The 22,442-nt window shown below is 53.5% G+C and overlaps 1 protein-coding gene across 5 annotated transcripts in view; it reads left to right on the top strand.

Moving 5' to 3' along the window:
* The window catches only part of Cux2 (cut like homeobox 2), a 189,085-nt gene extending 172,173 nt beyond the window's left edge, over nt 1-16,912 (top strand). For 4 of the 5 annotated variants that reach the window (XM_029477894.2, XM_029477892.2, XM_029477895.2 and 1 more), the window contains 10 exons: nt 922-970; nt 1,074-1,173; nt 1,958-2,602; nt 3,090-3,224; nt 6,097-6,866; nt 7,253-7,424; nt 8,489-8,758; nt 10,564-10,752; nt 11,885-12,158; nt 15,663-16,912. In XM_029477894.2, the coding sequence (XP_029333754.1) occupies nt 922-970; nt 1,074-1,173; nt 1,958-2,602; nt 3,090-3,224; nt 6,097-6,866; nt 7,253-7,424; nt 8,489-8,758; nt 10,564-10,752; nt 11,885-12,158; nt 15,663-16,449 (3,391 nt within the window). In that variant the 3' untranslated portion in view covers nt 16,450-16,912. The remainder of the gene's footprint in view (nt 1-921; nt 971-1,073; nt 1,174-1,957; nt 2,603-3,089; nt 3,225-6,096; nt 6,867-7,252; nt 7,425-8,488; nt 8,759-10,563; nt 10,753-11,884; nt 12,159-15,662) is intronic. The other variant, XM_029477891.2, reaches the window with a different exon arrangement.
* Nucleotides 16,913-22,442: the final 5,530 nt, after the last annotated feature.

Here is a 22,442-nt window from a genome sequence, read left to right as displayed (position 1 = left end):
TGGCAAAGAAACAAACCAGCACACTGGTCCTTTTCCGTGAAGCTGTGGCGATAGTCACCTTGTCACCGTGGTGTGGAAACCGGGGACTTCCTCGGCAGTCAGATAAACGCAGGCTGTGGGCATGCAGGGCTCCCCAGACCTAACTCGTGACTTTAAGCCTGCAGCTGACACAGTTTTCAGTTGACAGTTGACCCTTGGTGTCACCAGGGTGGGATGACTAAGCCCGGGCCTGGTAGCACTGTGGTAGTGTCCTCCATGAAACCCAGGTGCAGCCTCTTGTGACTTCATCATCTCTTCTCCCATGATTCCTAGCACGGTGACTGCACATCCCTCCCTTGCCTCGAGGCCACGTTAGTACTCAGTGTGCAGTCCCGAGGCAAATCTAGTTTTTGCATTTTGGAACTTTCTGGAAAAAAATATGTATTTGGTAGATTCTACCTATGTCTAGCCTAAAACCACAAGGCAGGGTGGCTCAATGGTAGAGGACATGGGTGGTGTGCCAAAGGCCCGGGGTTCCTTCCCTGGAACCCCAGAGGAAAGGAGAGGAGGGGGTGAGAATGGGAGGGAAAGCGATGAGGAAGGCAAAAACAGGAGACAAAGGGAAGAGCAGATTGGTGGTGCTCCAGTCCTTGGGAGGCAGAGGCAGGAGAATCAGGAATTCTAGTCTAGCCTCCACTACAAAATGAATTTGAGGCTAGCCTGGGCTACATGAGACCATATGCAAAATGAAATATAGAAAAATGAAAAAAAGAAAGGCAAGTATGACTTGGTGTGGTGAGTGTGGTACAAGCCTTTAATCCCAGCACTTGGGAGGCAGAGGCAGGTAGATCTCTATGAGTTTGAAGCCAGCCTGGTCTACAGGACCCCACGTTGGACATCTCCTCCTGCTGACCTCCGGCCCCTCTTGTTTTCTCCCCACAGCATCCTGAGAGCCATGAAGCTGGCCTCCAGCACCTGCAGCCTCCCACAGGTACACATCCCTGCCACCGCCGTCCCTGTCCCCCAAAGCTGGCTGCTTCCACCAAGCCTGCACCAACCGTACCTTCTCGCCTTTGCTTCCCCCCACCCCCCAGACGCTGGCCAAGCCTGACGACTCGCTGCTTGTGGCCAAGGATGTCTTCTTCCCCACGCAGAAGTTCCTGCTAGAGAAGCCTGCGCTGCTGGCCAGCCCTGGTAGGGGACAAGGAACTCCCCAAGGGGGCACTTGGGCTGAGGGGCTGGACAAGGATGCCCTTGGACTTCTTCATGCCCCAGGATCACTGCAATTCATGAGGCAGAAGAATCCAGACCAGACCAGGGATGTAGGCTGGGCACCTGCTGGGTGATGCTTCCCAGGTTCAGGGTCACAGGTAGACCCAAGGCTCCCAGTGGCTTCCCTGGACCCTGACTCTAGCTGGATAATGGAACTTTAATAAGAACTCAGGAGTCAGGGGAGGGGTGTCTATACCCTACCCTAGAGCCGACCCCCAGGGCATGGCGCCCACAGCTTAAAATTGCCCTTCTTCCCACAAATGGCTCAGTGGCCCGGTAGCCTTGTGACCTTTGCCAAGATGGCAGGCTCATTATTGGTCTCTTAAATGGGAAGTGCTGGGTGGCCTGAGTGACTAGGCACTGGAGGCATTAGACCCCTGGGGAGACTGTGACTCCCTTCCTGCTTGCTAGGGTAATGTCACCAATGGCAGCAGATGGGTCCCACAAGCTAGCATTTGAAGGGGGTCTGAGGAGGTAGGGTTCCAGATAGAGGGACAACAGCAAGCATGGGTATTTATGGCTTCTGGGGCCTATAGCTAGTCCTTCATCCTGTCCCCCCATTACCCCATATCCTCTGTCCCTGCTCTCTCTCTCTCTCCCTTTCTAACCATCTCTCTTGCCTCTGCACATCCCTCCCCTCCATCGCCATTGGTCCGTCTGCACCTCTGTCTGTCTGTCTGTCTGTGCATCGCCCCTGGTGTTCTAGAGGAAGACCCCTCAGAGGATGACTCCATCAAGGGCTCACTGGGCACGGAGCCCCCCTACCCTCCTCAGCTTCCACCGCCGCCAGGCCCGGAAGACCCGCTGTCCCCAAGCCCTGTGCAGCCTCTGCTGGGCCCCAGCCTGGGTCCTGATGGGCCAAGGACTTTCTCGCTGTCCCCCTTCCCCAGCCTGGCCCCAGGGGAGAGGCTGGCTGGGGACTCACTGCTGTCCAAACATATGATGGGCCCAGCTGCCTTCAAAGGGGAGACGGGCAACCTGCTGGCATTCCCCCCGGCTTTCTACAGTGGTGCCAAGCCTCCATCAGCTCCTGCTGCCTCTGTGCCCGGCCCCGAGCCCACAGGGGCCCCGGAGACTGTGGACGGGGCAGGGCCAGAGGAGGAGCAGCTGGACACGGCTGAGATTGCCTTTCAGGTGAAGGAGCAACTTCTCAAGCACAACATTGGCCAGCGTGTGTTCGGCCACTATGTGCTGGGACTGTCACAGGGCTCGGTGAGTGAGATCCTGGCCCGGCCCAAGCCATGGCGTAAGCTCACGGTGAAAGGCAAGGAGCCCTTCATCAAGATGAAGCAGTTCCTGTCGGATGAGCAGAATGTGCTGGCCCTGCGCACCATCCAGGTGAGGCAGCGAGGTAAGCCACGGAGGAGCCACACCGCCATCCAGAGCCGTGGGTGACCTCGGGGTGGGTGAGCACCACCCTGTGCCTTGGTTTCCCTATTTCAAGGGACAGACTGGTGACCTTGCTCCCTCCTGCACTGAGCCACCCCTCCCTCCCTCGGCAGCCCTTTCTGGGCAGTTAAGCCCCAGCTCTGAGCTGATTCCTCAGTTTCCCCCAACCCCATTCCCAACATCGGCCCGTGAGGGAGGGGCTAAAAGGACCCAGAGCACTGAACTGCTTAAGAAGTGTCCACTGTTGCCGTAATCATCCTGGACCATTACTGTTAACATGGTTCAGCCCTAACCACTGACCTAGCACACACAGGGCCCTAGTTCCAGTCCCAGCCCCAAAGCTGGAGTAACTACACCACGTACCATTTGTCACCCTCCCCCCCCCACCCTGGGACAATCTGGTCCATACCCTCCTGCCCACCTCCAGGGCCTGACCCCGCCCCCTGCAGGCCCCACAGCCGCCACCTTCGTGCCCCTCCCAGGCAGCATCACCCCGAGAATCCGCACACCTGAGACAGGCTCGGACGACGCCATCAAGAGCATCCTGGAGCAGGCCAAGAAGGAGATTGAGTCTCAGAAGGGGGGTAAGTATGGCCTCTGCCCATGACCTCTGATCCTTGCCTGCATCTCCTCTATCATCCCAGGGTGTTCCCAGGTCAGTTGTAACCTCCAGGGCCCCAGAAGGGCCTGCCTGGAGCACACGCAGTTATGCCACAGCTCAGGTCTCTCTTGTGTCTCACTACCTGCCCTACAACAAAATCTCAGCTGTTCAGCAAGACATCCGGACCCTGAGACTATCCCCTTTCCCAGGACATCTAGCCAAGCACCACTCTCTTAGGTGTCACCTCCTCCAAGAAGCCCCACCACCCTATCCCGGTATGCTTCCCGCTGTGACCTACAGTACCAAATACAAGATAGCGGGACTGGCCATAAATCCTGGTTCAGCTGTTGATTAGCTGTGTGGCCTTGTGTTGATGACTTGACCTCTCTGTGCTTCCCTCTTCTCATCTTTAAGACAGGAATGATACTAGCTCTCCTTTCTGAAGGCCGAGGGGATCACCAGCCAGGGGCAGGTATACAGAAGACTGTGGGCAGAGCCTTAGAGTCAAAACCACCTTCTTTGTTGTGATCCTGCCTGCCATCAATGGCTCTGGCCTTGTCCTTGCCACTGGTTTGGGGGCTTCTATAGCCAGGCCAAGTTATACACTTAACACCCTGCAGTGTTGATTGCCTGGGATCCTGGGACGCTGGGGTCAGTTCTCCCACCCCACTGTGCGGTGTCTGCTGCCCCCTGCTGGTGGACCCATGCAGGTATTCCAGTTGCAAAGTCCTATGAGGAAAATGTATCAGTGACTGTGGCCTTCAGTGGAGACCCGCCTCTGTCCCTAGAGGAGGCCACAGGAGAGGGAGTTTACCCTGCCCTACTAGCTAATCCTCTGAGCCATTCATGATTTTTTTTTTTAAGACAGGGTTTCTGTGTGTAGCTTTGACTGTCCTGGAACTTTTTCTGGAGACCAGGCTGGCCTTGAACTCAAAAGAGTTCTTACTTACTCTTACTGGGACACCTTAGCCTCCCAATTGCTGGGATTAAAGGTGTGCACCACCACTACCACCATCACCACCAGGCTCCCACTGAATGCTAGTCCGGAGCTGCAGATGTGGGTGAGGCATAGCAGCACAGCCTTGAGTTCAGTTACACAGACCCTGGGTGTCTGACGTTCTCAGTGCTTCTCCCAGGGTCAGAAACAGACTCGGAAGCATTAAAGTCAGCAGTGGGGCTGAAGGGAATGTTCACACTGAGTACTAAGCTACAAGGGTGGCCACTCCCACTTCTACCTCCTACCCCCATATGTTCCAAACAGCCGGGAAGGCCCAGCCCAGGGCACCAGGCATGGCTGACTGCCAGCTCCAGGCGTGTTCTTGACAAAACCAAAGGAAGTGTCCAGGGTGGGGGTGGATGGGCAGGCATTTATACAAGCTGATCATAACAATGACAGGCTAGTCAGTGGTAGTGGTGGTGGTGGTTGTGGCGCACGCCTTTAATCCCAGCACTCGGGAGGCAGAGGCAGGCAGATTTCGAGGCCAGACTGGTCTACAGAGTGAGTTCCAGGACAGCCAGGGCTACACAGAAAAACCCTGTCTCGAAGAGAGAGAGAGAGAGAGAGAGAGAGAGAGAGAGAGAGAGAGAGAGAGAGAGGTGGAGACAGAGACAAGCCTACAAGCCTATCCCGGTAAGCAGAGCCGCTTCCCACTTCAGCCTCCCCAGCCTGTTGCTGGACTTTGAAGTCATGTGACTGGCACTTCCTGGGTTGTCATCCCTTCCTGTTTTAAATGTTTTTCTAGGTTCCTGCTTGGATCCACGCTGGGTTCCTTTCTGAGACTCAATGCTGGTCTATTGCTTTTAGTTTGAAAAAAAAAAAATGTCATTCTAATGGCTGTGTAGTGAGTGGGCCCAAGGGTGGAGGCTACACAGGGACACAGGATCATGGAGGAAGGCCATGGTGACCTGTCTGGCTCAGTAGTCAGAGAACACTGTCTAGAAGGGAGAGAGAGGCAGCCCCTAGTCACACCCGGATCCATTGCTGTCTGAGACACGGCCTGGGTCTGTGACATCCTCTCTGCTTACTCCTTGTGTGGACTTCCTGTTTGTCTTCCTTCGCTTATTCATAGAACCAAATGAGCCCCTGGGACTTATGACTCCAACCCAAGACTCTGTGTGCGTCTGACCTGACACTCCCCCCTCCTCCCCTCCCCGCTCCTCCCCTTCCCTTCCCTCTCAGAGATAGCTGTCAGCCTGTTTTTTTTTTCCCTATCAGCCCGTTGATAAGACTTTCCCCTGCACCTTGTTGGTAGCTTGTGGAGACTTAGACTTTGAATCATCTTCCCCACCCCCACCCCCACCCTGAGACAAGCTTTCTCTGTGTAGCCCAGGCTGTCCTAAACTCACTCTGTAGACCAGGCTGGCCTCGAACAAACTCCCAGAGACCTGCCTGCCTCTGCCTCCTGATTGCTGGGATTAAAGGCATGCCCGACCTCATTAACCACGGTTTTTTCTTTGGACGGTTGGGTTTCCACCAAGGTTTTTGCTATAGAATTCATGAGCGCATCTTTGAGTTACTGCCTCTTTCTTGACCTTAGACTTTCACGAGGTTGGTTTGTATAAATGTATAAAAGTGTGTATAAAAGGCGTGCTTTTTGTGGGTTTTGGCTTTGTTTTAACACTGCCTCCTCTCCTTGTTCACTTTCTCCACATATACTAAGATCTTACTATTGGCCTGATTTTTTTTTTAATGCCTACCTAATATTGCACCAGACGGTCAGACAGATCCACCATGACTTACTTAACCAGTCTTCCCATTGTAGAACACCGAGGTTGCCCCCATGTTTAGATGGTATAAACACAGATGCCACATACAACTATGTCACCATGATGGGCCCCTGTCCACCCCATCACAGGTGAGTCCAAGAACTCCCCAGCCTCCGTGAGCATCCCCAACGGCACAGCCTCCTCCAACACCTCGGAAGATGCCATCAAGAACATTCTGGAACAAGCCCGCCGCGAAATGCAAGCCCAGCAGCAGGCCCTGCTGGAGATGGAGTCGGGTCCCAGGGGCCGCTCAGTGCCTCCCTCTCCTCCGGAGCGGCCCTCGCCAGCCACTGCGAGCCAGAATGGGGCCCTGGCCTGCGTGAAGCAGGAAGATGGCGGTGGTGGCAGCGGCGGCGGCAGTGTGCAGGCGCCACTTGCTGTCCTGTCCCCCGCTGCATTTGTGCAGCGGATCATCCGCAAGGTGAAGTCAGAGATCGGCGATGCCGGCTACTTTGACCACCACTGGGCATCAGACCGTGGTTTGCTCAGCCGTCCCTATGCCTCCGTGTCGCCCTCCCTCTCCTCCTCCTCCAGCTACTCCGGACAGCCCAATGGGCGAGCCTGGCCTCGTGGGGACGAGGCAACCATCGCCCCTGAGGACGAAGCAGCTATGGGCGAGGACGAGGCCCCCAGGGTGGGAGAACTCAAAGCTGAGGCCGGAGCCCCGGAGGTGGGCGGCGGGCGACTGCCCTACTATCCAGCATACGTGCCCCGCACACTCAAGCCCACTGTGCCGCCCCTGACACCCGAGCAGTATGAACTGTACATGTACCGGGAGGTAGACACGCTGGAGTTGACACGCCAGGTCAAGGAGAAGCTAGCCAAGAACGGCATCTGCCAGCGCATCTTTGGGGAGAAGGTGTGAACGGGGGGGGGGGGGGGCGGGGGGGCCAGGAGCAAGGCCCACTGAGACCTTAGCCCTAAGACCTATAGACTGGAAGGTGACCCAGGTAGGAAGCCATTCTTCTGGATGTCTCCTGCGTCTAGCCATCCCTGGACATTGAGCCAGTTAACAGCCAGTCCCCTGCCCTTTACAGCCCTTTAGCTCCCATGGTCCAGCCCCTGAAGGGTAAAGATTCAGCCCAGTCCATCCCATAATGTCCCCAGCTGGAACATTAAATAGGAGGGGATACAAGAAAGGATCAGAAGTGGAGGAAGAGACTTAGGGGAGGTTTAGAGTAGCATCTCGGAGGAGACCATGGGATGCCCTTTAGGGTCATTTGCTGACCCACCCTCCACCTACAGGTCCTGGGACTGTCTCAGGGCAGCGTGAGTGACATGCTGTCACGGCCAAAGCCATGGAGCAAGCTGACACAGAAGGGCCGGGAGCCTTTTATCCGGATGCAGTTGTGGCTGTCGGACCAGCTAGGCCAGGGCCAGGGCCAAGCCCCAACCCAGCAGCCCAGTGCTAGCCAAGGTAAGTGAGGGTACAATGCCTGGGCTCTACCCCAAGTCAGTGGGCTTGCATGCCCACCTCTGCCCTCTCTGCATCCCAGACACCATTCAACTGCTGTCACCTGAACAGGGGTCCCTGGCCCAAGCCCCCTTTCCCTCCTTCCCATGGGAGGAAGTTTCCACTCAGCAGAGGTGCAGAAGGCCTGGACTCAGGGAGGACAACCCTGTGTCCCAACAAAATCACACTCACCAGCTCCCTAGAGACTCCATGCTGTTCCTCGGAATCTTCCCTAGCACAAGACTGGGCAGAGCCTGAACTTTGCAGAGCTAGAAACAAGAGAGGCTTGGAGAGTTACCTGAAGTCACGGGGCTGTATGCAGGGCTGCTGAAGTCCTGTGGGTGACATTTATTTCAGAACACGTGGCTTCAGGCAGGATGGCCCACCTGCCCCAGAGACCACAAAGAGGCAACGATTCTGGCCAAGGGTCGGTAACTCCATCTGTAAAATGGGGATCCGGGTTACAAACCAGAACAGAGTGTCAGGTGGCAGAATTGCAGGTCCTACCTTAGCAACAGGACTGGAGATCCCTTCCCATTTGTGGCTACCAAGGATAGGCTGGTAGACAGGTAGAAGGCAGACTGTAGACAGACAGACAGGCAGGCAAAACAAATGGCAGACAAACATCTGGCAGAAACCAATAGGCAAGAGAGGTGACAGGTATGCAGGAGACAGGCCAGACAGGTGGTGGACAGGCAAACAGCATTCTGGGGGCAGAGGCAGGAGGATTGTGAGTTCAAAGCCAGTTTTTGCCATGTATGGAGGTCCATAGCTCAGAATGAAAATTTTGAAAGGAGCCAAACTGTCATTTAATGGTACAGTGTGCTTTCCTGGGATAGCAAGGACCTGGCTCACCCCCCAATACCACAGAACAAGGAAGGGCTATGTTACCATGAAGACCTGAGAGGTCCCTTCCTGGGGTACACTGTGGTGGCTGCGGGTGTCTTGGTACCAGCCTCAGCTCTGGCAAGCCATGCTACCCAGCCACACTCAGCGGTGGTGACCGCTCCACCGTCTCTTGCCTGCAGCCAGTCCCACGGAGCCAACCTCCTCCCCATCACCTCCCCCAAGCCCCACGGAGCCTGAAAAGACATCCCAGGAGCCTCTGGGCCTGTCGCTGGAAAGCAGCAAGGAGAATCAGCAGCCCGAAGGCCGGGCCAGCTCCTCCCTGGGTGGGAAGCCCTTCTCAAGCAGCCAGGCTGCGGGGGGCATCCAGGAGATGGTGGCCATGTCCCCAGAGCTGGACACATACTCCATCACCAAGAGAGTCAAGGAGGTCCTCACCGACAACAACCTAGGTATGTGGTGGGGGCCCGGAGTGCTCCCTGCAGCCCGGAGTGCTCCCTGCAGCCCTAGGCTAGCTCTTCCCAGCTTTGAGCACAGTGCCAGTGGGACTTCCCAGTGACCTCAGGGACAGCCTGGAGGTGCCAGCTAGCCCCGAGCATGCAGGACCAGACACTAGGCACACGGCTCTGACCAGGAACTCCTGCTGATGAATGAAAGGGAGATAGCACCAGCCCGGCTCTCAAAACTGTCCTGCAGGGCCCTTAAGAAGCCTCAATCACTTCAGCACTGATGTCCCCCCACGACCAAGTGCTACCATCTTGGGGAGCCAGCGAGTAGGGTGGCATGTTCCTTCACTGTTTTGTACAATCCTCTGAGTCACGGATGCATGTCTGCTCTGCCCCCAACCAGGGATGCATGCAAACCCAATGGCTGTCTTTATGATTTCTATTATGAGAGGAACAGTGTTGTCTAAAAATACCCGATGGGGCTGGCAAGATGGTTCAATCATTAAGAGCACCAACTGCTCTTCCAGAGGTCCTGAGTTCAAATCCCAGCAACCACATGGTGGCTCACAACCATTTGCAATGAGATCTGATGCCCTCTTCTGGTGTGTCTGCAGTCAGCTACAGTGTACTTAGATATAATAATAAATAAAATCTTGAAATTGAATCCTACAGGAGCTGGGCACTGTGCTCATGCAGTAATCCTAGCACTTAGAAGGTTGAGGCAGGAGGATTGCCACAAGTTCAAAACCTGCCTAGGCTATGGCATGAGACCTTTTCTCAAAAACAAACAAACAAACCCTAAAGTTAAAAGTCAGACTTGGCAAGTGGCTTCAATTTGAATCCCCAGCCAGGCATGGAGGCTGGAAGGATGCTTCAGTGGTTAGGGGCACTGCCTGCTCTTCCAGAGGACCAGGGTTCAAATCCCAGCATCCATATGGCTAGTTCATACCCATCTCTAACTCTAGTTCCTGGTGATCTGATGCCCTCATCTGACTTAGTAGGACACCAGGTCAGCACATGGTGTCTGGATAGGCAGAACACAGACACACACACACACACACACACACACACACACACACACGAGGAAAAACACAAAACAGCCGGGCATGATGGTCCATCTCAGTGTTTAGATGCAGGGAAGAGACAGGCAGAACCGAGCTCTAGGCCCAGTGAGAGATCCTGTCTCCAAAAAAACAAAGTTTAGAGAGTAATCTAGGAAGACAGCCAAGGTTGACCTCTGGCCTCCATATGCAGGCGGCTGGAGCCAGGTGTAGCCCTCCTCTCTGTAGTCACCGCCCTTGAGAGCCTGAGGCAGGAGGATCGCAAGCTTGAGGCTAGTCTCGACTACAATCGAGATTCTCTTCAGACAGGACACAAATCGAAAGCTAAAGTGGAACAAGGCAGGCAGAAAGTAGGGCAGCGTAGAGCTTGCCCAGATGCAAGGGATGCTTGGGGTAGCCTGGTACCCTCACCACCAAAGAGTCAAGAGCCTGCCTAGTGCCCTTGGGCAGGTGTCCCTCTAGTCTGATCTTGAGGGGACGGATTACTGGGTCATCATTCAGACTGAATCTGCTAGGGTATCCCTCGGGGTCGGGGGCGGAGAATGAGATACAACAGGACAGGGTGTCTGCTGGCAGTTTGCTGGGGTGCTCCCCTGGGGATAGAGAGAGCAGTTTTCTGTGTCACTGTCCAGTGCCTGCCCTCCCCAGTCTCTTATGCAGGGTTAGGGTTAGGGTCCCGAACCCACCTCCTGAGAGGGGGGTCTCTGTGCTGGGCCTGGGGTGACAGTTGCCTTCTGCCCTGTCCCCCAGGGCAGCGGCTGTTTGGTGAGAGCATCTTGGGGCTGACCCAGGGCTCCGTGTCGGACCTGCTGTCGAGGCCCAAGCCATGGCACAAACTGAGCTTGAAGGGCCGGGAGCCCTTTGTGCGTATGCAGCTGTGGCTGAGTGACCCCCACAACGTGGAGAAGCTTCGGGACATGAAGAAGCTGGAGAAGAAAGGTGAGAGCCAAGCCGGGAGGGGGTGTGGCTTGAGTAGCCAGGTCCCAGCCACGCCCCAAGACCCCCTGCTGGCAGCAATCCAGATACCCACATCGTCCCCCCCCCCCCCCAAATCACAAAGGGCTCTTGGGACCTTCATACATCCAGAGCTGGCACACAGCCTCGCCAACCTTGTGCAAGAGACCAGGGTCCCAGTAGTTCCTCCAAGGGCTGGGGAAGTATTACAGTTGGTAGAGTACTTACTTAGCAGTCATTCACAAAGACCTGGGTTCATTCCCCAGCACTGCCTAAGATAGGCATGGTAATGCACGCCTGTGATCCCAGCATCACCCAGGAGGCAGAGGCAGGAAGATCAGAAGTTCAACATCATCCTAGGCTACATAGTGAGTTCAAAGCCAGCCTCGGCTGTGTGAGACCCTATATCAAACAAATCAAAACGAGAGATACACCTGCAATGTCCTAAAGACTCCCCCTAGACCCCACTCCTTAAAGGTCCCAACTCCTCTCAGTAGCGCTCGGCTGGGACTAAGCCTCTAACTCGGGGCCTCTGAAGAACTTTCTTTTTTTTTTTTTTTTTAAGATTTATTTTATTATTATATCTAAGTACACTGTAGCTGTCTTCAGACACACCAGAAGAGGGCATCAGATCTTATTAAGGATGGTTGTGAGCCACCATGTGGTTGCTGGGATTTGAACTCATGACCTTTGGAAGAGCAGTCAGTGCTCTTACCCGCTGAGCCATCTCTCCAGCCCCCAGAACTTTCTAGATCTAATCCACAGTAGACTTTTGTAATTGTGAAGATACCATGCATCCTACATGAAGTGGGTTCATTCAGATTAGCCCTGAGCGGCCCAGTTTGAGAGCCCCCTGCCACAAAGCACCCTTCAAGGCCTCTGTAGTGGTTGTGCTCAAGGAACCCCCTACCCCAGCAGGCCTCGCAGGCAACACGGTTCAAGCAGAGGACAGGTCAGCATCTCTGGAGCCACAGGAACAGAGAGAATGAGAGTCAGGCAGAGAAGGCTCTGAAGGCTACCTGGCCACTGTCCCTGTTCTAGCCATCTGTGTGCAAGCAAGTGGGCCCGTGGGATGGTGATGGCCCCTCAGTCTCCCCCTCCCTCTCCCTCTCCCCAGCCTATCTGAAGCGCCGCTACGGGCTCATCAGCACCGGCTCGGACAGCGAGTCACCGGCTGCGCACTCCGAGTGCCCAAGCCCGTGTCTGCAGTCCCAGGAGTTGAGTCTCATGCAGGCCAAGAAGCCCCGGGTGGTGCTGGCGCCCGCCGAGAAGGAGGCTCTGCGGAAGGCCTACCAGCTCGAGCCCTACCCCTCGCAGCAAACCATAGAGCTGCTCTCCTTCCAACTCAACCTCAAGACGAACACCGTCATCAACTGGTTCCACAACTACAGGTAGCCTGGCGGGAGGGGGGGGGGGCGGGTGTCGCACAGAGGGTCACAGGAAGGCCTGGGGCTCATGGGAACACCCCGAGGGCGGTTCCAGCCTTGGGGGCGGGGCAGGGGCGGGGCTATAGCTGGATCCACTAGATGCCAACTCTGTGATCCCCAGCTAAGGGACCCTGAGCCCTCTCCCCTGAGCCACAGGTTGTAAACTGTAAACAAGGACCCTGGCGTACCCCCAATCAGTGTCCACAGGATGTGTTTGTAAACACGTAGCACAGCCAGTTCTGGCAGTGTGACTCTTGTCACTCCTACTCCACACAGTGGCCTCCAGGAAGGCACAGATCAGGCCAGGGCCTGAGGCATCTCCAGCCACTGAGACCAAAGGGAACACCTGTCTACCACAGCAGGCCTCAGGCGTAGAGGTTCCTCTGTCTTTCTTTCTTTCTTTTTTGTTAAATATTTATTTATTTATTTATTTATTTATTTATTTATTTATTTAATGCATATGAGTACACCACCATTGCTCTCTTCAGACACACCAGAAGAGGGCATCAGACCCTATTCCAGATGGCTGTGAGCCACCCTGTGGTTGCTGAGAATTGAACTCAGGACCTCTGAAAGAGCAGTCAGTGCTCTTAACCACTGAGCCATCTCTCCAACCCTAGTGGCTCCTTTCTTTTTTGTTTGTTTGTTTGTTTGTTTGTTTTTCGAGACAGGGTTTCTCTGTGTAGCCCTGGCTATCCTGGAACTCACTTTGTAGACCAGGCTGGCCTCAAACTCAGAAATCCGCCTGTCTCTGCCTTCCCAGTGCTGGGATTAAAGGCGTGTGCCACCATGCCCGGCGTGTGGCTCCTTTCTTAACTTTTCCATTCTCCAGGTCAATTCTCAAGAGGTCCCAAGTGCTGTGGCTTTTGTGAGGCCACAGAGGGCTTCCCGAGGCTGGGCCAGGACCCCACGAAGGGAGGCTTGGAGATTGCAAAGATCTGAGCCCTACCCACTTTCTGAACAAGAAAGAATTATCACCAGTCTCTGTGTGGCCTGTGGAAGAGTCTAACCATCCATTCTAGGGCAGAGAGAAGTTCCAAGATCCCCAAGAAGGAGAAAGGGAAACAGGGGCAGGCACACATCTCCCCCTCCCCAGCCTGCTTATTAGCAGCGCACACTCCGTAGCTGTGTGGCCATGGGCACGTCACCGACCTCTCAGAGTCTCATGACGAGTCCACAAGATGAGACATGTCACTCATGTCCCCCCTTTCCCCCCCATCCCACCTCCCAGTGCTAGATGAAGCAGCTGCAGGAAGGGACAGCCTCAGCAGAGCTTTCTCCCCATGCAGGCCCAGACCTTAGCATGATAGGCGATGTGGTCACCTAACAGCTTTTTCTCCTGAGTGACAATGGGGACATCAAAACATTTGTCACATGTGCACTGTGAGCTGGGCTCTCAAAATCAGTGTTCAAAGCCACCCGCCTCTAGTGGCGCACACAGCTCGAGTCATTTCACCTCAGCCTGATTAATATGGCCAAAGAGGAGGGGGGCTTAGGGAAGGGGGGAACTCTTGCCTCTGGGCAACGTGAATGAAGAAGAAATCCTTGATGTGGATTTTTTGTTTGTTTGTCTTTGTTTTGTTTTTTTGTTTGTTTTGAGTTTTTTTTTTTTTTTTTTTTTTGGTTTTTTGTTTTTGGTTTTTCGAGACAGGGTTTCTCTGTGTAGCCCTGGCTGTCCTGGCACTCACTTTGTAGACCAGGCTGGCCTCGAACTCAGACATCCGCCTGCCTCTGCCTCCCGAGTGCTGGGATTAAAGGCGTGCGCCACCACGCCCAGTTTGTTTTTTTTGAAACAGGGTTTCTCTGTGTAGCCCTGGCTGTCCTGGAACTCACTCTGTAGACCAGGCTGGCCTTGAACTCAGAAATCCACCAGCCTCTGCCTCTCAAGTGCTGGTATTATTGATGTGGGTTTTGACGGACAAGTAAGAGTGTTCTCTGTGAGTTCAAGGCCAGCCTGGTCTACACAGTGAATTTCAAGCCAGCCCAGGCTGTATAATGAGATCTGGTCTCAAAAAAGAAAAGAGGAGAGGGCTGGCGAAATGGCTCAGCAGGTAAGAGAGCTGACTGCTCTTCTGTTCTGAAGGTCCTGAGTTCAATTCCCAACAACCACATGGTGGCTCACAACCACCCATAATGAGATCTGATGCCCTCTTCTGGTGTGTCTGAAGACAGCTTCAGTGTACTCATATAGTTGTCTTATAAATAAATAAATCTTTAAAAAAAGAGAGGAGAAAAAGAAAGATAGATTGGATTGCCAGGCAGTGGTGGCGCACACCTTTAATCCCAGCACACTGAATACATAAATGTAATTTCATGTCTTAAAAAGAAAAGACAGGTACACCCAGGATCCCAGGGCTGGGGAAGAACAGGTAGGCAGTTTCTAGGGTTCACTGGCCTGTCGGTCCAGCCAGTGGGTGAGTGCGGGGGTTTCTCACTGAGAGCCTGACTGTCTCAAAAGCTGAAGTAAAGACCTCTGACCTCTACGCCCCACCCCAACACAGTTAAGAGGAGATAAGGCGTATACCTGTTGGTGAAGGCACCCTCCTGCTCTCACTTTCCTTTTGCCATGATCGCTTGGGAAGGAAAGGGTTACTTGACACAGGAGGTCATGGTCCATCTTTGAGGAAGGTTAAGGCAGGAACAGAAGCCACGCCCGTGGAAGAGGCTTATTGGTCTGCTCAGGCTTCTCTAGTTCATTTTGTAAGGTCTGGACTCTCCCATTCAAGGAATGTGCTGCCTGCAGTGGGCAGGACCCTCCTATGTCCATTAACGGTCAAGGCAGTCTCCCACGGGACAGTCTGATGGCAGCAGTTCTTCAGTTAAGGCTCCCTCTACCCATTCTTTTTTTGTTGTTTGGTTTTTTGTTTTTTTTGTTTTTTGTTTTTCGAGACAGGGTTTCTCTGTGTAGCCCTGGCTGTCCTGGCTGTCACTCTGTAGATACCAGGCTAGCCTTGAACTCAGAAATCCGCCTGCCTCTGCCTCCCCAGTGCTGGGATTAAAGGCGTGCGCCACCACGCCTGGCTCCCTCTACCCATTCTTAGTTGTGTCTGTTGGACAATAAAAACCACACATCACCCAGGGTTGACTTCTGGCTTCCATGCACACTCAATGCGCACACACCACACACACATACACACGTAGAGCTCACAATACAGATACAGTGGCAGAAGGAAATACTTAGTGCTAAGTCCTTAGTGTTTGCCTAGCACTTGGTGTGTCCTGGCACTGGAGGGAGGAAAGCAGACACTGCCCTGAGCACCTCATGATCAGCTGCTGAAGCCACATAGGGTGACTGTCAGCATTGGGCTCTGGGAAGGAGCAGTGGGCACTGTTAGAGAACATGACCGTAGACCTGAGTGTCACTTGGGGAGGGGGAGGGGTTTACAGCCACTGTTCCTGTGGGCTGAGTCTGGGGTCAACAACCCCACTCAGGCCCCAAGCTATCACCGCCCCCCATCTCTGCTGCAGGTCCAGGATGCGCCGTGAAATGCTGGTGGAGGGGACACAGGATGACCCCGACTTTGACCCGAGTGGGGGTCCCAGTGTCCTGACGCCAGGCCACACCCACAGAGAGCCCACCCCACAGAGCCCCGACTCAGAGACTGAGGACCAAAAGCCCCTCATGAAGAACTTGGAGCTGCAAGAGCCTGAGGGTCCCCTACAGCAAGCTGCCCCAGACAGGGCTCTGGTGAAGATCAAACAGGAAGAGGGTTTGGAGGTGGACGGAGACAGCCAGCCCCAGGACGTGGGGGATCCAGACAGAGGGCAAGATGGCCCCAAAGAGGAGCATACCCACCCTCTGGGGAACAGTGACCTCTCAGAGCTGGCCCCAGGGCCCTTTCTTTCAGGCACACCCAATCCAGACTGTCCTTCATTGCACAACCCCCAAGAAAAGGGGACTGGGGAACAGGTTCACTCAGAGCCTCTGAGTTTCAAGTCCACCTCCGAATCCTCCTGCTGCAGTCTGGAGGGGTCACCGAATTCTCCCTCTGCCATCTCCTCACCAGACCTCACGACATGTGTGTCACCTGCCCCTTCCTCCTCAGCCCCCATCTCCCCATCCTTACCTGGTGCCCCACCTGCCAAAGTGCCGAGTACCAGCCCCACTGGTGACACAGCCGCAGCCTTGCACCCCAGCACTAAGGTGAACCCCAACTTGCAGCGGCGGCATGAGAAAATGGCTAACTTGAACAGTATAATCTACCGGCTGGAGAGGGCTGCCAACCGGGAAGAGGTCCTGGAATGGGAATTCTGAAGCTGGGGTTGAGGGACATAACCCCAGAGGTCACTTTCCCTCCCTCCCTCCCTCCTTCCCTCTCCCAGATGTGGTGGGATCCAGAGAGGCAAGAACTCAGCCATGCAGATGTGGACAACAAAGTTAAGCCGTTTACGTTTATTGTTGTATCACTAGTTACCTGAAGTTGTGTGTGAGCAGATGCCACCACCTCTTCTTTTTGACGGCCCTGCTCGTAGGAGGCGCTGGAATCCTGCCCTCATCCTCCCCTGTGGGAAGGCAGGGCCAAAAAGGTACCACATTCTCACTCAAAAAAACTCCAAACTCTTTTAGAAAAATAAAGAAATATTTATAGACCTCTTTCAGCTATTTTAATAAAGGATCCTTTGGAATTTATCCCCAGCCGATGCTGTTTTGATATTAGAGAGTTATAAAGTCAGATGCTGTCACTGCTGTCGTGGAGCAGACACAGAAGTTGTGTCTTTTTTTTTTTTTTTTTTTTTTTTTTTTTTGCCATGAGATGAGATTAAAAGAAGACGATTACTCAAAGCCATCACAAAACACTAAAGACGGACCAAATTCAGAGAACCCTTGGACTGCGAGTTTGGTTGATTTTTGGTTTTTTTGGTTTTTTTTTGCCCTCACGCCTGTCTGTGAGACATGGCACTATGCCAGTGCCCTTCCAGAGCCTGTGTTGCAAAGAGAAAGTCCAAAAGACTCTAAATGAAAACCTGGGTGCTGCTAAGGATGGGACAGTCCTGGAGGGCTGTCTGCCGCCTCCACGTCACAGGAGGTCCTGGTGCTGGTAGAGATGCTGCCCTTAGCGAATGTGGTATCACAAAGGCCTCCACTCCCTGAGTTAGAAGCCTTCTGTCCCAAAAGAGTACAGACAACATGTCTCCAGAACCTTCAGAAAGATGGGTGTGTGGGGGAGGGGGGGAGGTGTTCCAAGAGAACTGTTAATGTCGAGTAGCCCTGGCTCCCATCCTGAATTGTGGCTGCACTTAGAAGGCTTCTCCTATGATCCGAGCCAGGTACTTCACTCCAGAGAACACGGTGGCTTCCATCTTCCTAGTCTCCAGAAAGGGCGAGCATTAGTCCGCCATAGCCCCCCAGAGCTTAGCAACCAGCTTCAAACACTAGACGCACCCAGTCAGAAACCTCAACTCCATTCTCACCATCTTCACCATCTTCTTCCTCCATTGGTGCCATTCCTGGAAGGTGTCCACAGGTCTGTGGAACTTGGTATGGCTAACATCACCACAGCACAGCCACCATATCCCTGTCTCTTGGTCTGTTCTCTTTTTCTGCACAAGATCTGCTTGGGATTGAAGATAGGGCCTCCCCTAACACAGAAGCAATCTTCTTCCGGCATCCTGATTGTGATCTCCAGTGACAAAGGTCCCCGTTGGATGAGACGGCCTCCATATCTACCGTTGAATCTCCAGCTTTTTCCGTTTTTTTTTTTTTTTTTTTTTTTTTTTTTCCAAACTGTGGAAGTTGAACTGGTGACTGATGATGAACATGTGGCCATTCCAGTGCTTGAGGGGGAAAAAAACGGCCACTCCATGCAGTGACTATCATGTGAGCCAAAAGGTTTCCAGAAAGGAAAAAAAAAAAAAAGATAAGGAACGTTCCAGAACTTTGAACTCTCATGCACCCAGTCCTGGCTACAGATGATCAACACCAAACAGGCCCTGGAAAACCTCCTTTTCCACACCGTAATCCTGGCTATGCATTGAGAAGTTTTCCACTCTATACATTTTTATCCAGAGGAGGGTATTTTTATATTTTGACACTAGAAAACCAGGCTGAGTTCCCTGAGGAATCCATTCTGGGACAAACGAACCCCTGTCTCAGCCTCCACCGCCCCACCTCCACCCCCAACCCCCATTGCGACACACCCACCGGGAGACCACATCTCTTTTTGCCTTGAAACGCCACATTGAGTCAAATGTACGACACCTACAGAGATGCGGCTCAGCAGAATTCACTGCGGCTTTGGCTCGAGTGCGACAGGATTGGGTGTGACCTTTGAACACAGAAATCTGGTTGTGTGGTCCATGGATCTGCAAACAGATCCGTCCAGTCCACATCCTACAGTGGTTTAAAAAGAGAACAGATACACACACACACACACACAACTGTTTCTATGAGAGATTGATGAACTTTGTCTAAAATTTTAAAAAAGGGGGACACATTCTGTAAACACGTCTCTAAATATAGAATTGTATAATAACCCTGGGTGTCCCCATTTGTTCTGGAGCTTGGGCATAGGATGGGGTCAGAGTTGGTTCTCAGAAGTGTTGTATGAGGGGGGGTATTTTTGCTGTGGGAGTATGGGTGGTGGCCTTTTTTTTTTTTTTTTTAAGACAAGGGCTCACTTTATAGCTCTGGCTGGCCTGGAACTCAGAGAGATCTGCCTGCCTCTGCCCCCTGAGTTTTAGGATTGATTATTATTATTATTATTATTATTATTTGGGTGTGTGGTGTGTGAGCATGGACACGCGTGTGGAGATCAGAGGACAACTTGCCAGAGGTGGTCCTCTTTCATTATGTGGGTTCCAGGGAATCGAACTAGGGCCGTATGTGAGGCTTGCATAACCAGGGTCTTCACCTCCTCAGCAGCTCCGAATCGTGTGTATATAAAAGCCAGGCTTTTTGGATCTCTTGTTTGTTTATATATTTATGGGAGAAGAGTTTCCCTGTGTAGCCCTGGCTGGCCTGGAACTCACAGAGATCCCATCCCTCGCCCCTCCACGCCCCCCCTCTGCCTTTAGAGTACTTGGCTTAAAAGCACCAAGAGATCTGCCTGCCTCAGCCTCTCAGAATGCTGGGATTGAAGGTGTTGCGCCAGCACAGTTGGCTACGTGGGTTTGAGAGAGGCTCACGTGGCCCAGGCTGCCCTCAGACTCACTTTGTAGTGAAGGGTGACTCTTAAACAACCGATCTCTCCTGAGTGCTGGGATTATAGGCATGTACCACCATGATCAGAAAATACTGGCTTTCCAATTGAGTACTGGTGTTCAATATGGGTGTGTGTTCCTTGAGCGTTGCAGATGTTACCTTCTGAAAACTCTAAACTCTGCCCAGGCTGGGCCATGATCTGTTGTGACAACAGCCAGCTGAAGAGTGACCTCCTTTGCCCATGGCATCTGTATGATCTGCTTGGTGATGGAGTGTGGGGTCCCAGCTGCTCTGAAGGCAGCAGGGGACTTGAAACTGTCCTCTGCAGTGTGGCCCGAAAGCTGGGCGGTTAAGGTTGAGCCTTGCTTATAGCTGTGGCCATAAGCCTTAGTCAGCCTCTAAACGGGGGTGGGGAATAGGTCTGTGCTAAAAGGCCTTTCACAGATAGCACTGCCCACTCTCAGCTGTGTAATGCAGGTCTCAGTTTCCACATCTGTCAAGTGGGGTGTTACAGTAGTGACTCATGGTGCATCCTGGGGCGGCACCTTGGAATTGTGTGGGGCATGGGTACACCTGCGAAGTACCTGAATCAGGAGCTTGCCAGCCATGTGACCATCATATGAAGTGGGGCTACTTGCCCCGTGCCTCAGCCGCCACTCACCGATGAACCAGAGCGACATGCCGTGCCTCAGACCATTCGAGAGTCTGGAAACCTCTCTACGAACCCTGGTTTCCACATGTCCTTGTGGGGGAGGATTGGTTGACTCATTATCCCCACCGTGGCTAGGAGAACTTGCCTGAACCCCAAAGGCTGGCTCCCAGGCAGGACACAGTGGGAGTGGGGATGCTGTAATGGGAACTGTCCCGGGAAGGTGACCTTGCAGGCAGGCCCAGGTATCTCTGAGTCAAGGAGCCAGAATGCCTGGCTTCCACACCAACACCAGTTCTGAGAGCTACATGTCAGTGAGAGAGTGCCCAAAGCTCTCCCTGCCCGTTTCCCCAGCTGTAAGGTGGGGATGGCTATATATTTCCTTACCCAGTAGCTATAAACTTCAGATTACTGGGCACTGGCCATTCTGGTCCCAGGTCAGCACTCCTAGGAAGGCTAAGAATCAGAGTCATGGGACAGGATGACGAAAGAGATGTATTCTCGTTATCCCAGCTACTCAGAAAGCTGAGGCAGGGGGATTACTTGAGTCTAGTCATTTGAGAGCAGCCTGGGCAACACAGCTGAGGCCACCCCCAAGACGCAAGAGCAGTAGGGCAGGGCAGAATGGACTTTGTTCAAGATGACCCACTAGGGAGCTACCCTGTGACCCTACCCTGAGACACCCACATGTCAGCCTTAAAGTCAGGTCCTCATTGGGTCACCTAGGACTTTGGACTCTGTTTCCTCATCTGTGAAATGACTTTGGTCAGAGAACAGCGTTTGTAGCCCCTGGCTACGGCTGCTGTGTGAAGCTGCCCACCTTTGATGGCTCTCAATGCTTGAGGCACGAGTCTGAGGCTGGCCACCCTGCTGCCTCAAAGTTCCCTCCCCAACACAAAAAAAAGGAGACAAAACACATGGGCCCAGAAACCGATTTGTGTGTGTTTCGAGACAGGGTTTCTCTGTGTAGCCCTGGCTGTCCTGGAACTCACTCTGTAAACCAGGCTGGCCTCGAACTCAGAAATTCGCCTGCCCCTGCCTCCCAAGTGCTGGGATTAACAGAAACCAATTTGTGGGGTTCCAGAAATACTGCCCTCTCTGCCTGCCACTGTGGCCCCCGGGCCCTGGGGTGTGGATAACAGGGATGTAATGATGCAAGGCTCTGGAAGAGCTCAGCCAGCAGCCCGGTGTCTGCTTGGCCCTCTCTCAGATGTCACAACCATCCTTGTCCACGGGGACCCCAGGGCCCACAGGTATGCATGCCCAGAGCCCCCTGATGGATAGGAGGCTCACCTGCATTTGGCGTGGTAGATAATGCTGCTGTGAGCACACACAGGACCTGAGACCCTCTCACGTCCCTGCATGTCATTTGTGGTTCTGTCTTTACTGTCCGAGAAACTGTCTAGCTGTCCCACTGCAGCAACCTTGCACTAGGGTCCACCCTTCCACGTTGTCCCCAACCTTGGTCACTTTTCTCATAGCAACTATCTGATGGACACTGGGTGACCCCCACAAACATCTCACTGGGCCAAACTGGAGTCAAAGGGCTGATCCAAATAGATTGATAACTTGGGGTAGGTACCTATGATCTCAGGCCTGAGTGTTCCTCCATCCCCAGCTGCCCCTTAGAATGTTCCTGACCACACCGTGCCTCAAGATACCTTGGATCTTGCCTACATAACCGTAGTAGGAGGGCAGAGAGGGATGTCAGCATTGACTTTGTCCCCAAGGCCACCTGTCTGTCACTCCAAGGAGTATTTTGATAAGGACACACCTGTGACACTGCCTCTTGGAGCAGCCTCCCCACATCCCCCAATCCTTCTACTTCCCTGATCCTGTGCCCAGCAGGGACTGTAGTCACCAGTGGCCTGACTCAGTTGGCTGTGGCCCCAGGCAATGGGAGGTCGTGGTATGTACACTCAGCGGCACATGGTCCCCTGACCATAGTGCTCCTTGTGAACTTGAACATGAGTTACTCCGAATGTCCCGGAAGGCACTTAATTTTTCCAGGCTGCCAAGGGAGAGCTCTGGCACGTCCTGAGTCTACATTTGGAAGTCCATTCGTTTCAACCATCATGCTGGGCCTGCCCCTTCCCTTCCCTTCCTTTGGCTTGGACCCCTTCCCATTTTACATCCCTCCTCCGAACTCTCAGGCGACTGGGCCCGGCCCACCTGTCAATCATCTTCTCATCTTTCTTTAGGCCCTATAGTCCTCCATTTACCCCCAAGGTCATCCAGCTGACTCTCCAGCTGTGCGGCCTTGGCAACCTCTATGGACCGACCTACACACACACACACACACACACACACACACACGTGTAAGATGAGGCTAGTGTCTTCCCTAAGAGGTGCTGAGACTGCCTAGCTAAAGGACAACAATCCCTCCTTTCTAGGACCCCAGGAAATATATCAACTGTAGATTCTGCAGGGAGAACAATAATACATGCAGCCATTTCTC

The sequence above is a fragment of the Mus caroli genome, unplaced genomic scaffold, assembly GCF_978045245.1.
Source record: "Mus caroli unplaced genomic scaffold, Mus_caroli_1 scaffold_4, whole genome shotgun sequence".
Taxonomy (NCBI): Eukaryota; Metazoa; Chordata; class Mammalia; order Rodentia; family Muridae; genus Mus; species Mus caroli.
The sequence above is the reverse complement of the archived record's forward strand: the minus strand, read 5'-3'. Positions and strand labels throughout refer to the sequence as shown.